The sequence below is a fragment of the Columba livia genome, chromosome Z, assembly GCF_036013475.1.
Source record: "Columba livia isolate bColLiv1 breed racing homer chromosome Z, bColLiv1.pat.W.v2, whole genome shotgun sequence".
Lineage (NCBI taxonomy): Eukaryota > Metazoa > Chordata > Aves > Columbiformes > Columbidae > Columba > Columba livia.
In genome coordinates this window covers 9,416,278-9,433,307 of record NC_088642.1, presented here as the reverse complement: position 1 = coordinate 9,433,307, position 17,030 = coordinate 9,416,278, and the positions used below count along the sequence as shown (strand labels likewise).

The window sequence follows — 17,030 nt, the reverse complement described above, 5'->3', positions numbered from 1 at the left end:
CTAGGCACTACCAGACAGGAGTTACAACCTCCGCTATCTTATATTCCTGCTAATAAATCAGAATTACACATATCTTTGTGCAACACTATTGCATTGCTGACCCTTGGCAGTGAACTATGATACTCTCCTCTTCTGGCATCCTGCTGTCTCACCAGTTATCCCCTGTTTCCTACCTGTGCACTTAATTTCCCCTTTCTAAACATAGTACCTGCTGTTGCCTTTATTGAATTTCATCACATTGATTTGGGGCCTTTCTTCCAATTTATCAAGATCATTTTCAACATAATCATGTCCTGCAAAGTGCCTTGTCTTCCCAAGGGGGCTTCCCTATTCTGTAATTGCAGTTGTTAATGAAAGTATTGATCAAAAGACCAGGACTGACAGCTGGAGGGTCTCGCTTGAAGCATCTTCAGATTTGAACAGCAAACTCTGTATAACTGCTCTTTGAGCACACGGCATGAGCCATTTGAGCAGCCTCTTTACAGTGATTTTATTTAATTCATATTTCTCTGCTTTGTTTATGAGAATGCCACCATGTGAGCCTGGATCAAAAGCTTTAGTCAAGTCAAGACAGATAGAGGTGATAACCTTGACTGCCTCTCCCTTCTTCATGAGGCCCATTTCTCTGAAACAAAAGAAAGAAAATAAATTATACTAGCTTGACAATTTATTCTGGACAAATCCATGTCGGCTTCTCTGAATCACCTTATTATCTAGACATTTACAAATGGTTTTGCCATTTGTTCCAGTGTTTTTCCAGTCATCGAAATTGGTCTGGCTGGTCACTAATTCCCTGAGTTCAATCCTACTATTTTCCTCCAGATCTTTTTTTCACTTCTTTTGGCCTTTGAGGCCCTTCTCCCTTTCCATGGCCATGTTTGTTATACAGGACAGACTGCAGCCTGACACACTGCTGTGCTATCACCCCCACTTTGCAAGTCCCCGTGGCTGGCTGAGGATGCCTCTAGCCTGAGGAAATTATCCAGACACTGGTCTCTGGGCTGTGGTACCCTGTCCATGCCCCTGTCCCTCCTGCATGCAACAACAGTCCCTTTGAGGAAAGCACCTGATTTGTGAACATTAATGAGGTCACCCCTCAGTCTCCTCTTCTGCAAGCTAAAGAGCCCCAGCTCCCTCAGCCTTTCCTCATACGGGAGATGCTCCACTCCCTTCATCATCTTTGTTGCCCTGCACTGGACTCTCTCCAGCAGTTCCCTGTCCTTCTGGAACTGAGGGGCCCAGAACTGGACACAATATTCCAGATGTGGTCTCACCAGGGCAGAGTAGAGGGGCAGGAGAACCTCTCTCAACCTACTGACCACCCCCTTCTAATCCACCCAGGTACCATTGGCCTTCCTGGACACAAGGGCACAGTGCTGGCTCATGGTCATCCTGTTGTCCACCAGGACCCCCAGGTCCCTTTCCCCTGCACTGCTCTCTAATAGGTCATTCCCCAACTTATACTGGAGCCTGGGGTTGTTCCTGCCCAGATGCAGGACTCTACACTTTCCCTTGTTAAATTTCATTAGGTTATTCCCCACCCAACTCTCCAGCCTGTCCAGGTCCCACTGGATGGCAGCACAGCCTTCTGGCGTGTCAGCCACTCCTCCCAGCTTAGTGTCATCAGCAAACTTGCTGATAATACACTCTATTCCCTCCCTTATGAGGAAAGGCTGAGGGAGCTGGGGCTCTTTAGCTTGGAGGAGACTGAGGTGTGACCTCATTAATGTTTATAGATGTATAAAGGGTGAGTGTCACAAGGATGGAGCCAGGCTCTTCTCAGTGACAACCAATGGTAGGACGAGGGATAATGGGTTCAAACTGGAACACAAGAGGTTCCACTTAAATTTGAGAAGAAACTTCTTCTCAGTGAGGGTAACAGAACACTAGAACAGAATGCCCAGGGAGGTTGTGGAGTCTCCTTCTCTGGAGACATTCAAAACCCACCCGGACATGTTCCTGTGTAACCTCATCTGGGTGTTCCTGCTCCGGTGGGGGGATTGGATTGGATGAGCTTTTCAGGTCCTTTCCAATCCCTGACATTCTGTGATTCTCTGAACTTCTTTTGTCAGACATTGCCTCTACAGTATCACAGAAAAGTGTTTTGGGATTGGTAAGAGCAGACTTTATCTGTATCACTGTTCCAGTCTGTTGATGCCAAAGGTATGTGGATATGTGTGAGTCCATTTGCAACAGCAGAGTGATGCCTCTCTTCATCAATACCCCTGCCTCTGAGTCAAGTTACTCAAGAAGATCTGATGATGTGTTAGGGAAGTTCCTTTTCCCATGGTTTCCTGTGGCAGAGACTCAGGCACCAATTCCAGAAATTCTTCTTAAATAATTTATTCACAAGGTGCAGCATAGAGCAGCTTAAGCTGATGCCTCCTGAAGAGGGACCCTCAGTGGAAAAAACCTTGGACAATTATAGCCCCACAACTGAAGCCCCCACTCCCCGCACATCACTCTGGGCCACTTGCAAAATTATAGTCTTAATTCTCCCCATTCTTCATTGGATCTCTTTATTTTCATCAGACAGGCTGTCAATCAAAGCCCTGACCTTCAGTTGCTTTTTTTTTCATCTGCAGCTGGAGAAAAATAAGTTCTTGGCAAGCCAAAACATTATTCTGTTTTGTCTTTTGTTAGACTCTGTTCTGTTCCTTATCTCCAGGGACGCAGCTCCCCTTATCTTCTAGCTTGAAGACTTCGAGGCCTTTTTTTACTTACCAAAGCAAAAAGTTCAAAGGTTCACAGCTTGCAGAAGTTATGCTAGGCAAACTTACTTATGCTAAGTCAATTTTATGTAAGTAGTTTCTAACCAAGTTCTATAAGAAGCAGTATAATAATAGCAATAATTCAATAAACTAAGGCAGTCTATTCCCTAACATGCTGTAAATGGGCTTGCACATAAACCTCTTGCCTCTGCTTAAAATACAGAATGGATGTAGCCTAACAACTCTCTAAAATGCTTGCTAATGATCTGAAATAGCTCTGGCCAGTTCTTTAAGTACTCCAGCGTATGTTTAAGCCGATCTTGCTGATGAGCAAGAACCTGTCTCATCGGAATATTCCTTAGCATGCCCTTTCCCTATTCTGACCTGTGCTTTCATCCTCTTGTCATATTAATCATACTAAGCAGCCAGTCTCAGACACTTATTGTAAGATTTAACAATACGACATCAAATGTTTCATCCTTCTCCATACCACTCAGTATTAGTTGAAAGCTTACTTCAGTAATGAGCCTATATTCTTCATTCCTTTGACTTCTGACATACTTCCCAAATATTTTTCCCTTCTCTTTTATAACCCGGGATAATCATAGCTCATTTTGCACTTTCACTTTGTCTGTGTAAAATTGTCTTTGTGCTTTTCTGTAATACTCAGCTTTAGACACATATCTTTGTTTCTGTGCTTCAAGAGGGTCTTTGTAATTCACTGCCAAGCTGTAGATGCAGCTATACGGGCCCCTCTCAGAACTTGCCATTCTGCCCAGCCCAGTAGCTCAGGGAGGTAACACATCTGGCTCCACAGCTGAACAGGGCCACAGTCTCTTGCAGGAGCCCAGATGTGCATCACGGGAGCACAAGCGCTTCCCAGCCATGCTGGGCTCTCCCCATCACCCTGTTTTCCCCATACCCTGGGTGCACAGGGCTATGGAGGGAGATTCAGACACCTCTCCTTACACTCAGAGTAGCTGAAGACCTTTACTCAAGGCTTCCCACTGGCAAACATCTGCTCCTTGAGCAAGCATGCAAACACAGTGAGGGAATCAGCCCTCAGATTGCTCCAACTGCCTGTCCTGGTGGCAAAGCGCAGACATAAACCCACTGTCAAGCCCATATTTCCCTAATGTCTTTATGCACAAACCTGGACCAAAGCAAAGCACTAGCAAAGCTCTGGGGCTCTCTCAAGGTAGAAGAGCTGAACACATGCTGTGATTTAGCAAGGGCACAAGCTCTCAGGGATGCAGTTTGGCTGCATCCATCACACGGTATAGAGGATACTTTTCCTGTTTCACTGCTATCCTGTTTTTTCATCTGCCTCAGCATCATGCTGAGCGCTCACACTGAAGTGTTGATCTATGATAAGTCACTCCATAGATCATATCATCTGGCGCCAGGCTGGTCTCTCCTGTGCTCTGGTGTGAATATTCTCCTGGACTCCCCTACAGCAGTCTCTGATTTGAGCTAAGAAGCAGTTCTCATTTCTTCCCTCTGTCACCTCCTAATGTGTTTCTTGTTGGTTCCTGCCAGTGACTTTCGGTAAAAAAGCATCCAGAAACATCAAGTCATTACCAGTAAATAAGAAATCTTCCACATTCTCCTCCTGTCAATGATAAATTGCCATTTTTTTTTGTTTATTCCTCTCCCTGTGTAATTTTGCCTCTGCTGTTTGTCCAAGGGATCCACTGCAGTGAAGTCTCCTAGGACAGTCCACTGGCTTTCTGTTTTGCTGTAGCAAATAGTTTATCCCTCCTTGACTGAGACAAAGTAGTGTTTCTATGACAAAGTCCCAAAATGCCTTCCATCGAGCCCATTGCCAGCTATTCCTCATTTGCTGCTTATCATGCACAATGGAGAACATGTAAAGAGGAAGGATGCTCTCCTGCAAGAGTCACAAGAGACCCCCTCAAATTACTAGAAAGCACAGGGTAGTTCATTCACATGCAAAGTAACTCCAGTGTCTGTCTTCATGCAGCCAGAGAGGCAGAGAGGCAGAGGGCAGTGTCTGGAGTCCCCAGTGCTAACTTGGACAACAGCTCAAGTTGTCCTGTGCAGAGGTGGGAAGAAGGCAGACGTGAAGTTTCATTCCTCACCATGGTTAGCTGGGATAAATGCAAAGAGTGAGCTAAATCCAGACAACTGACTTTGACCAGAGGTAACAATGAAGATTTTAAAGAGCTGTGATAACTGAGTACAGGCTGCTTACTCCAAGATTTAGGTCAAGGCAGCACAATCAGCCTCTTTAGCTAAGTCTATACTTGGGGCAGAAGGAGCTCGTGGGTCTTGATCGAACCTCGGCCAGATGATACCACTGTGGCAGGAGAAGATTTGGCTATGCCATAGGTGTGTGTGGGTCTGGGCTTCCTTACCAAGATAAACCTGGTCAGGCAGGAAGGAGCCATGGTAAGACCCAGCTGGTCCTCCCATGAGGTAGACCAGAGCTATGGGGTGGCCAGCGTGCCCATCTTGGAGCCAGGATGGCGAGGTACAGCATACAGTGCTTCTCATGTGAGCATACATGCTCAGCAAAAAAGATTGCGGGGTTGTATCAGAGCTTTTTGTCATTCCCGAGTGGGAAGTAGACAGCATTTCTGCTGTGGAACATCTAGCAAGAATGAAAGATCCCTGACAAAGTAAAAGTTTAGGTCAACGTTACCACAGAAGACATTAGCCCTTGATTTCTCAGAAGCCCTTTGAAAGCCCAGTCCCTGTCCTCATCTACTTTCCTGACCTCTAAACATGGTGCTGGTAAAATAACAGTGGTTGGATGAATCCAGCCAAAACTAAAAAGGAACAGCCATCCTGGAGGAGAGTCAGGCCTGTGGTAAGGGGAGAGCTGGGCTGCCACTGTCGGACTCGAGAGTCTTTGCACATCCAGAAACTTCATGTAGAAAAGCAACCCTCACAGGCTGGGGGACACTAACAATTTCCTGCCACTGCCTGAGACACCCACATGGAGAAAAAGTTTGAGACTCTTTTGAGGGGAATGTGACTTTTTGGGCCAGGAGGCCTGTGCTTGCCTGAAGCCAAAATCAGGTATCCCAGAGAGGTTCATCTGAGCCTGTTTCTTAGACCGCATTTACTGTTTACAAAGAAGAAGGCAGATCCTACAATGAAACACAGATAAGGCAGAAGTATTAAGGCCTTCCTTGTTTCAGTGCCATAGAGAAAGATAAATAGTAACAAGATATTTAACAAAATTAACTTTAAGGAACACAGGCCAGAATGATGAGATAAGAACAGATATATCCAACTCTGCAAGGCCTGATGAAATTCAACCTGGGGTGCTTAAAGGAGCAGCTGAAGCAATCTCCGAATCATTAGCAATTATCTATGAAAACTACAAGACAGGAGAGGTCCTGGAGGGTGGGAACAGGACAAAAATGCCCCCAGGGAACCCAAACCAAAACGTGTCTTGAAGGACAGGTTAAAGGACTGTGGACCAGTCAGCCTAATGCTGAACTTTGAGAGCTGGAACAAAGTATTAAGTCATCCTTACAGATGTAGATGATAAGAAGATAAAGAACAGCGAATATGGGCCTGTCAAGGAAAGATCTTGTCAAACAAAATTCATTTCCTTCCTTAGCAATGGGTCTAAAGGATTAGAGAGAAGGAGCAGATGTGAATTACCTTTAATTTTGCCAGGCTTTTGGCATACCCCTGTGATCTCTTCAGAAGGAAGTTAAGAAAATAAAGTCTAGATGGAATTACTATGAACTGGATGAGTGACTGAAAAACAAATTTACAAGAGTTATAATCACTGATTTCCTGACCACTCGGGAGAACATCTCTAGATGGTTCCCACGAGGGACTGTCCAGGGTCCAGTTCTATTCAATATTTTCATTAGTATGTCGCACAGTGGATTGCGAAATTCACAGAATATTTGCAGATGACACCATTTAAAGACAGAGGATTCTGTTAGGATCAGGACTCAAAGTTATCTTGACAAACTGGAGACATGGTCTGAAAGCAATAAGGTGAAATGTGATAAAGGCAAGTGCAGAGGGACACAGACAGGAGGAGGAAAGCAAATAAATAAGCAGAAATTCGGGGATTTCTGGCTGGGTGGCAGTAGTGCAGAAAAGGACCAGTGGCTGGTGCAGGAATCAGCAAAGTGATACTGCCAGGGAGGTGGGGGAACTACAGAAACCCTTTCCATCTACATTAAGAGATGAGTATCATGTAAGACATAGTAAGTATCGACTCCAGTCCTCCAGTGCCGGTGAAAACAGCTAGGCTGCTCAGTCTCAGTTTGAAGAAAGCACTTCAGGAATGATATCACAACATCTGTGACAGCACGATGGGAAGAAGAGCACACTGTCAAGACCTCTGCCAGTTCTCATTTCTATGATTCATGAAGCATTCCCCAGTTCCAGAAAGGAAAGTTCAGTCTGATTTCAAATTCAATCTCCCCTCTCATGAGTTTACTGCATGTCACGTTCAACCACACTGGGACTGCTTCATTCACTGCAATAAATGAGACTGCTTTGTAGAGCAGACAAGTCTTTTAAGTGTGAGTAAAAGCTGATGAAGAGATATAAATAAAAATTACTTTGATTTACACATATATATATATATATATAAACTTTAAAATAAATTCATTGAAAAGTGTTCCTATCTGGGTTTTCTTTTAAATGCAAATGTTTCAGCTATGACAGTAATCTATAGATAAAGGAACTGCCAAGCAAAGGAAGGTTCTCAGTGCTATTCTGTCCTTTGTAGAAAAATTTGTTGACATTTACTGTAAAACCATGCAACAAGACAGAATGGACCAGCTCAGTGTGCTTACAAAGCAAACTCGCCCCCATAACAGAAGCCATGAAAGAGACAATGTCTGCAAGGACTAACTCTTCCTAAAGGTGAGCCAGTAATATTTAAATCCTTGGCTGTCCTGTTTGCATTAGACAGGAAATGGTTTAGACAGCTGATGAATGTCAAAGTGTTCAAAGATCCCAATGTCTTCCAGTCAGTTTGGGTTTCCTCCATCTCTCTTACATGTTTAATGAGTAAGCCTGACCTAAGGTACTCCCTGCCATCCTACCTGAAGCAGAAGTAGGGATTTACTCAGATATCTCCCAGCGTTACCTACTGTCTTTTTGTGTAATATAGCTTTCCCAATAATAAACATGCCAGTTAGGAGCATCAGGGTGGCTGATCAGCTTGGTAACAGTAAATAGGTACTGAAACAAAGGCAGCCACTTCATCTACAAAGATGTTAGGCAGCATCCAAGGCAGCCAGCTTGGCAGGACCACGTCAGGCCAAGCAAGGATCCAGGAGCAAGAACTCTTCAGTCTGCTGCTATGATAAGCAAAAGCATCTCAAAACACCCTGGAACAGAAGACACAGCACAGCAATGCCTGGGTGCTCCTGGAGCAGCCCCCGACTGTCAGTCACCTGCCTCATGAACTGATGGCTTTGTTCATAGATACCAGCAATGACTTATCAGGTGGAAGACGGTTATTCCTGCCACAGGCAACAGTAGGAACCTCCCATCTGAAAATTTTACAAATACCTTCTCTCATTCTAGCGGCATATGGCTATTTGCAAGCTTTACAACAAGCCTTCTCAGGGTTTTCTCCTCCAAAGCCCTTAAAAACTTTCTGATAGTCAAGGGCAGAGAGTTATTAACAGATTGCACACCAGTAACAAGGACACACTTTAAAATAAACTACCATGTCGTATTCGGTCCCATAAACACTCCTCTTCTGAAAATCACTTCTACAGTTAGATCAAGTGCTCCACCTTGACGGCATCTTCATGGGTCTCACAGCCCAAGATACCAACTCTTGAACACCAATGAACTCAAGGGCTCAAAATCAAGAGACAGAAGCAAAGATGCCCACAACATCAGTGCATTCACTCATCACCCATGAATTTGGGGTGCAGAAAAAGAGCAGCAAAATCTCTCCTACCAAAGAGCACATTTGGTGATACTGAGAGGAACTCAGAACCAAGCTGAGCAGAGAGCACAGCTATGTGACTGCCACTGATGCAGGGCAAAAGCCCAGCCTGGGGCCTGAGCATCACTCATGCTTCAGAGACTCAGATTTATCTAGAGGAAACAGAGCTCAGTTAAAAATAGCACTGGATAAGGCTGGCCCTACTTTCAGTTTGTTTTCTTTCTGCTAGGAATCGAATGCTCTGCTTTGTGCAGCACTTCACCAGGAATCTACTTGCCTATTCCCCTCACAGCACTTCCCACTGAACTTATTAGGCTGGCATGTTAACTGCCGAGGAGTGAGGAGCCAGATATTAGACTCTCACCTGTTTGTCCTGTCAGTAGTCCTGTTCCCATGTCAGACACAGCACGAAGCTGAGAGATAGGTGCCAGAGGCCAGCTAAGCTTAGATGTATTTAACCAACCGCAATTCACAGCTCTTGGTTTCAATTCTGACCACTCATCGAGCAAGATTTCCAATTTACAGACAAAATATGAAGTTCCCGCCTTCATGCACAGGGAAAGCAGACACACACGGCAAGCAGGCTTGCATCCAAATCCCCACGCTGCCTGATGCTGCTAAATCAGAAACAGCATCTGTAATGTGACTGAGTGAAGGTTTCCATCATCACAGGACCAAGTGGGCTTGCAGCAGGGACTGGGAGAGCCCGCCCACCGGTGCTGGGGGTCCTGGATACGCACTGAGCTGTGGCAGCTCACTGTGGCACCAGGGTCATAGAAGGGTGGGCGCTGTGGCCAGCCCTGTCCCCACATCCCCTGTATATCTGACAGACCTTGCTTGTACCTTCCCTGCCCAGCTTGCCTCTGTCTCTGCTCTTATCACTCTTATCTCTACTTCATCGTCTCCAGAGAGGCACTCTTGTTTCACAGGCTATGTCAGTGTCAATAAGATGCATCCAGTCCATACACTTTCTACACCTATTTTGAAGATCCAGCAATCAGCAGTCACATTTCACACGCCTGCAAAGAAATACATTTTTTCCCACTAAGATCCAACATAGTTTCCTGATTCCTATTAAACATTTAGTTAACTTTTTTGACTGTTATATGGCAATAGAACAGGATGCAAAGATCCAAGCAACGAAACAATAGCGTCACAACTTCTCTGCCCTTTTAAACCTCAGGCTAACATTTTCCAACACCTCAAGGCCTTCAGGGACTCTTACATTTTATAAGTGAAGTTTTCTCCACAAAGTAGCACCAGTACAACTAACGGACAAATCAAATTGCTTATACTTTGCTTGCAGATACCAAAAAAGAAATAAACAACCTGAAAATGCACAATAAGATGGTTTGGATCTTAAGTAAGAGGAAGAGCAGGGAGAATAACAACACAGCACTAGAGGAGAATCTATTTAGCAAGCAGCAATGAGAGCAGGAGACTCAGTAAGAGCAGTAAGCTCAGCATCTGTATGAAGTACAGAGGGAAAAGCAGCATCAAAGCAGAAGAAGCTCCTTTTCAGACAAAACTTACAAGGTCTGCAAGGGATGCTTTGCAAGAGAATTTCTAACCCACAAAAATCCATACCCAAGGCACAATTTAAAAATAACCAGCCACAGAAACTGAACCTCCAGAAGGTACAGTCCAATACCATCTGAAAACATTGAAGTAAAAAGATCAGGGATTTTGTTCATTATTGTCAAAGATACTTAGGAAGAAGCATTTGGACACTTACCTTGCCTAACGTTGAAGTGGCTCAAAAAGTGTCCAAAAGGTTTTGAAAAAGGTACAAACACGCTGTGTAAGATTTTATCCAGCATTTCTGCCACAGCAGCGTCTCGCGCTTTCCACCACCTCCACCATGCCTAAATGAGCCCACAGTACCCGGATGGACTTTGGTGGCTCGGGAGAGCCTTTCCAAAAAACAGCAGAACCTCACTGTGTGAGAGACAAGATTTTTTCCAGCAGGGCTGTGACTCTGCAGTGATCTCTCGCAGTGACTAAGAACAACCAGAAAGCTGCTGATCTTGACCCCGGTTTCTAGAGCAAGCACATGCTAAACCTTCCCAAGCGCAGCCCTTCCTGCCCACTCTTCCCTCCAAGAGAGGACAAGGAAGCAAACACATGACAGATGTTTGTTGGTCACTAAATGCCTCACGGTGCTGTAGTGTGGAGTATCGTGTCTGGTCCTCAGCACAGCTGCTGCTGCAACAGCCTGTTAGTGGACACAGAGCTCGGTGCAGGGAGCAGGACTGCAGCGGAGGACTGCTCCAACAAGGAAGCCTTTGACAGATTGAGGTATCTGGACACCAAAGGCACCCTGGCTGGCCCATGGATGCTCTTCCCACTCTTCTGTGTTTCTATGCATGCACTGAGTGACTGAAGCGACCTCTCTGGTGAGGACACAGTGGCCTTCTTTATTCTTGGGACATCAGAGGTTAATTGCCCTGCTTACACTGGGCCAGGGAGGCAAGGCAGAGCTGGTAGCAAGAGGAAAGTAGGAGAAATCTGGGGATGGAGAAGAAGGTCCCTGGTAGACATCGCACTGACCCAGTATGAGAGATGGAGATGGTTTGTGTTACCATAGAGATTTTGTGCTAAATGACCTTTACCATCAGGTTTCTGGTCTATTATCCCTTCAGGTTACATTCTCCCACTTGCCAGCTGATGGTCCTCATCCCCATCTTGGGTTCAGCTTCCTCGGTTTCAGGCCTCTGTTGTTCTCCTTTCTTCTCCAAATTTCTGTTTTCTCAGGAATTATTCCCTAACAGTATCCTTGCAGAGTCGAATGAGCTTTTTCCACTGAACTACCCCTAGCAAACACCTATTTTGTGACCCTTAGCAATGAAGGCAACAGGAAGGGTCTTGAGCCTGTTCTGAGACAGCTGATCTTTATTCTGACCTTGATAGCAACCTTCTGTCTTTTCTTTTTCTTTATTTCCTTTGCATCAAACCCTTTGTTTGCCTGAAGCCAAAGGAATAAAATATTATGTGAAGCAGTAACATCTCAGAGGCAATGCAAGCTGCAAAATCTGTTTGTCTGACTGCAGATGACAGATTTAGGAGACTGGCCGTCATCAGAAATGAAACAATGTGCTGGTGTGACAGTGGATGATGAACAAAATGCTTTTTCTTCTCCTAAGTGCAGTGAATACAATCGGCTTCCTGGAAAGGCCATTTTTTGTGGAGCTGTGCCCAGCAGAGTGGGGTGGAAAAGAGCAGGTCATGCTGACCTTAAAGTGATTCCATAACTGAACTCATTTAGTCCCATCAGCAAAACAAGATCACAGTGTAGACTTATTGAAGGACTTAGATTTGAACATAGAAAGAAGAGATGGAGAAGGGACCACACAATTACGGGAGAGACTCCAGCAAGCAAGTCTCAGGTGTGATTTATCTGGTTTACATTTGAGATGAGACTTCCACAAGCCCTACTGGGAAACTATTTGGCAAGCTGAGATTCCTTCTAGTTTCCTTTGCCAGTTTGCAGACTATTACTGTCCTGCCTTGTCTTTTTTGTCCTAACCCTGAGCGTTACATTTAACCTGAATGGCATTTAGTGAAGAATTAGCTAGCAGTGGCCAGCCCTTTTTCCTCCCATGCATTAATATAAGGCAGAAAATAATTATTTGAGGATGCCATCTGAAGCTCCATGGTATCAGCTCCTCGGGGAGGCCAGATCAGCTTCAGTAAACTAACAATGAACCAAGTTGCTTTTCAAACCAGTGATCTCTCCATAGCAATTCCAAACCATGCTGTGCACAGGGGCAAGCCTGCCACAGCTGAGATTTGCTCTAAGCACAGCCAAACGAAATGTTCCTTTTGCAGATCCTAGGGTCAAAACTCTGCAGTGGGAATTTAGTCAGTAAATCTGATGGTAAGTAACTACAAAAATATATATTTCCAAAAGGTTTGCAGCAGCATTGGCTCTGTACTAGTCCCAGCAACAAGCAGAAATAAAATTCTTTTGGTTTGATGTGAAAGTGAGCTAGAAGCAGACAGTGGAAACAAATCTGTTGAATAAGATGTGTTTTAGGAGGGAGATTGAACAGCAGAAACAAACACTGACACAGCAGATAGGTTCAGTTATCGATCCCTGTCTCTGAACTGCCCCAGCTTCCAAATACTTCAGATCCAAAATATTTACTATATCCCAGTGGTGAAAGGTAATAAATAAATAAAAAAAAACGCACTCTTCCCTGCTGTAAATAAACTCTAATCATCATATTTTTAAAAAATGAGAGAGAAAGTAAGAAAAAAGCTGAAAGGCTGGCAAAGGGAGGAGCTCTATGCTGAGAGACCCTTCCCAACAGCACTTCCCTTCTCCACAGAGCAGACTGGTCTTGTGGGCGCTGGGTACCAAGGTCTAGTCAACTTTCCCCACTTTGGCCACCCTCATTAACACCCAGAGCCAAGCCCTGGGACTGAGCCACTGGCTCAAACAGACACCATGCCCAGGGACTTGCTTTCTAGCAGTGTTTGCTGCTGGAGATGATGGGAGTGTGAGGATTTTGCTGATTATCAGCAGCATTATTTTGATTAAAGTGGGGTTTAGCTTAACGCCATGTAGGCTTTCACCTAGCAGAATATGACAGGTTTGACACAGTTTCCCAGGAGCTGACTCCTTTTAAGTTGGTATTTGCAGCCAAAGGCTGAATTCACTGACCTGGCAGACCATTTCTAGTCCTGCGTTCCTGTAGTACTTGGGGTTTTGGTGATTGTATTAGCCACATCACACTGCACTAATATACATTCACATGTCCGTGTAGGTGTTTATTCATTTCTGGCTTTGGCTCTCAAGCAATTGATAGAAAATAATTAAAAATGCATAATTTAAAACAAGCCAGAATTTTCCATAATTTACAGTGCAGTAGGACTCAAAATACAGAACATAATTGCCAAATCTATAAGAAGCCATTGCTATGCTCTTTAAAAATATGAGGAGCAGTATCAGGCAGACAACCTCATTCTTAGGTAACAGAATTATAAATTTTATATTATTTTATTTTGCTCTTAATAATGGGTTATGTTACATCAGCTTTGTTTTACGCAAACTTTCTGAGATATTACTAAGTCACTGAAGATGAAATGGCACAATAAAAGAGCTGTCAGCCTGCTTTACTCACTTCTCATTTTGCTTCCATTGTGAAAGGGCTGTATTGTTTCAAAAGGAAGGAGCCAGGCAGTCCAGAGAACAAAGGCTCCTAATTGTTCAGAAGAACTTTGCTACTTTTCTAATTGGTCTTCAAAGTCACGGGCTAGCAGACTCTATAGAAGCGAGGGCTGCACAGGACAGTCTGACAAAGACCAGGCTTCAGACTGGTTGAGGTGCTGCTGGGGGAGAATAGAGCATCTTTGAACTAAATCTGAGAAAGAAGGGATAACTTACTAGAACTATTTAATGCCGAATGAGGAATAAGAATTCAGTGTCTCAACCTAACAGTCCTCCATGTCCCTTTTCCTCCCACCCAATGGAGAGAAATAGTTTTCTAAGCCTTTTGGCTGATACAGACAAATGCCTACAGTAAAGATATTTCCAGCAATTCCCAATTGCTCACTAGTTTTGCAGCAAATCAAAAACTGTAAAGTTTACTAAAAATATTGGTACTTCATTGCAGAAGAAAACTAAGAATAATGATTTCCAGCAGTCAGCCTTTGGAAATCAAACAAGCAGGAACTGGAGGCTATTCATACCTACATCTATCCATATTTATGAGGTAGTTTCTCTCATTTTCAGAGCTACCTCCTTAGAGTGTGTGATGATTTTTTTCGCCTCTGAGCCACGCTGCTGCCAAGTGGTACACATAAATCTACCTCTGAAAACACCGTACAGATGGCTTCTACTGCCGAATGTACCTGCTTCTGGTCTGTAGCAATGAGGCCACTAAAAACATCCCTTAAGCGCACTCTGTCCTTCTCAGTATCATTGGGGATTCTGGCATCTGCAGCATGCAGTAGCGACTGCTGACCTCCCATAGCATGCCACAGCAAGGCCATGAACATCTGCACACAGAAGTTACTATTTTGTCAGGCTATTTCACTAGAAGTTTAAACGACAGTGGGAGAAGCTGCCTCTGTGTGTGTGTGTGTGCCTGGCACACCGTATTATGATAACAACCCATGGCTGGGTAACATGTTAACTTGTAAAAAGAGCTAAAGATGTCTGCTAGAGGAAAAGCTTTGGACAGACAAGCAAATACAAAATTCAGGTCTTCTCTGAAATGTTACATTTGCATAACCTCTCTGTTTACAGCAAGCACCAGTCTTGCTCTTGGCATATTCCACATTCATCTGCAGTCCCATCAGGATCCCTTGATTTCTTGGACTTTTATTGGAAGATGCAACAAGAAGGAGCCATCGCTGGGGGACAATCCATGCATGGCTTGTGCCAAAGTACAAGGAACGCTGGCAGCGTGCCTAGAGGTACGAATGCGTCAGGCAGCCTACATCAGGTGACAGCAACAGTTAACGGCTGCAATACCTGTAGCCCTGGATAGCAAAAAATACTCACCCCTGCACCTCTATAGGCTCATACAGACCATGTTGAAATACGCGCCGTCACACTTTCACTGCTATAAATGAGATAAGAAGTGCATGTACCTTCCAGTGCACCAATCTTAATTCAGATTACACATACACATAACTATAAAGTTAGCTGGATGTAGCAACATATTCACCCCAGTCCTTCACAATGTCATCCATCCAGTGACTCTTTGTCACAGATACTGGAGTGGTATTACTTTAAGAGCATTGCTTGCATATCACAGTTCCTAACTCACCAGAACACTTCAAGGTCAAACACAAGGTAGTGTGTCTTGAATCCCAGTGGCAGACATTCCACAGGCAGCTGCCCCTGGGCTTATTGTGCCCAACAAAGCTCTCTTTTAGGGCTGATATATGTGTTTTACACACTGCTCATCACTTGTTGTCCTGTGATTTTGTATTCAGAATGTAAATAGCATTGCAGGCTGATGTATACAGAGCAGATCAGTTCCTCCCCAAACAGAAGCAATTTATAATAATGAAAACTAAGGAGAAATAATTGTTTATAGGGAACTTCTGCTGACATGTTTAGTTTCTGTTGAGGACCAAGGATTCATGTAATTGCTTCACCTTTCTGCATATTTCAAAATTAGCTTGAAATACAACTTAACAATCAATCGCTAACACATGTATTAAACCAGCACCTTTCCCCATACAGCACTTTTCCTGCTTTTCCCAAACTCAGCCCAATTAAAAGTGCAGTTAGAGGAGAGAAAAAGCACCCTTACCTGCCACACTGGCTCCGTGTGCTTTCCTGACTTGGCATTACTCTTGTAGCTGGGCTGGGAGGTTGCCTTCTTCAGGTTGTAGATGGCCACATTGCCGTCATAGAAGCCCACTGCCACGAGGTAGGGGTAGTCATTGTGGAAGTCCAGGCACATGATGCCACTCTCAGTCCTGAAGATATACTCTGGGAAGGAGGGGTTCTTCATGGTGTAGAGCAGGAGCATGCCTTTGCCTTGCTTCATGAAGTTATCTAAATAAGGAGATGATTTGCTGTTAAATCAGTTTTCAAGATCCTCTTGTCTTGAGACATACAATCTGGCAGCACTCACGTATGTCTAAAAACAACCGCAAGGCAAAGTCTTGTGGGAAGGACATCAGTCATGGGACCAAATGGTTATGTTGATGTGACTACGTCTGTACATCCTCCATTGATACATCATCTCCAGGATATGGGGACAATGTGCTTATGCAGATAAACTACATGAGCCTTGGAGGAAAGAAGAATCTTGTGGACACTTCTTTCTCTGGACTCAGGTGTCACTAACATTGCAGACATGCAGGGAGACAACAAAGAATAGAGGCATTTCAGTTTCTGTATTGGCAACATTTGATATTACAGCCTCCATTGTTTCTTCAAAGAAAAGCATTTCATTGAAATATCTGTAAAGCACCATATCCACTGCCATTATACATAACTGTACAATGCAAAAGTCACTACAGCTTTATTTTCTGCTTATGTCCAACACATCTACTTATTTGGCACAGAGGCTCTTTTTTTGCCAAGGTTTTCCTCTTTTTTTTTTTTCTATTTACTTTCACCTTTTCTTTGTGCTGCCTGAAATTAGCTCTCCCTATTCTCAATAGGACTTTTTTTTTAATGTCCTGACTGTCTTTGCAATTCTCAGGTTTCTGCTCATCTAAAAAAACATTTCCAAATTCTTTTAAAGAGGAAGAAAATCTGTTGATGCAGATAAGCTCTCCAGAAGCAAAGAAGGAGCTTTCCTAATCTATGAAAACAATGTTCTCTCTGAGACTATCCTAACCATCTCTCCCAGTGCTTTTTCTGACTGTCAAATGCCCTCAGGCACACAGTATATAGGAAACAAATTTACTCATTTATCCACTCTATGTCCTGTTTC

The 17,030-nt window shown here is 44.0% G+C and overlaps 1 protein-coding gene across 1 annotated transcript in view; it reads right to left on the bottom strand.

Annotated features, from left to right (window-relative positions):
- The window catches only part of DNAI1 (dynein axonemal intermediate chain 1), a 152,393-nt gene that overhangs the window by 66,908 nt on the left and 68,455 nt on the right, over positions 1 to 17,030 (bottom strand). The window contains exon 13 of the mRNA XM_065047044.1: positions 15,894 to 16,141. Within this exon, the coding sequence (XP_064903116.1) occupies positions 15,894 to 16,141 (248 nt within the window). The remainder of the gene's footprint in view (positions 1 to 15,893; positions 16,142 to 17,030) is intronic.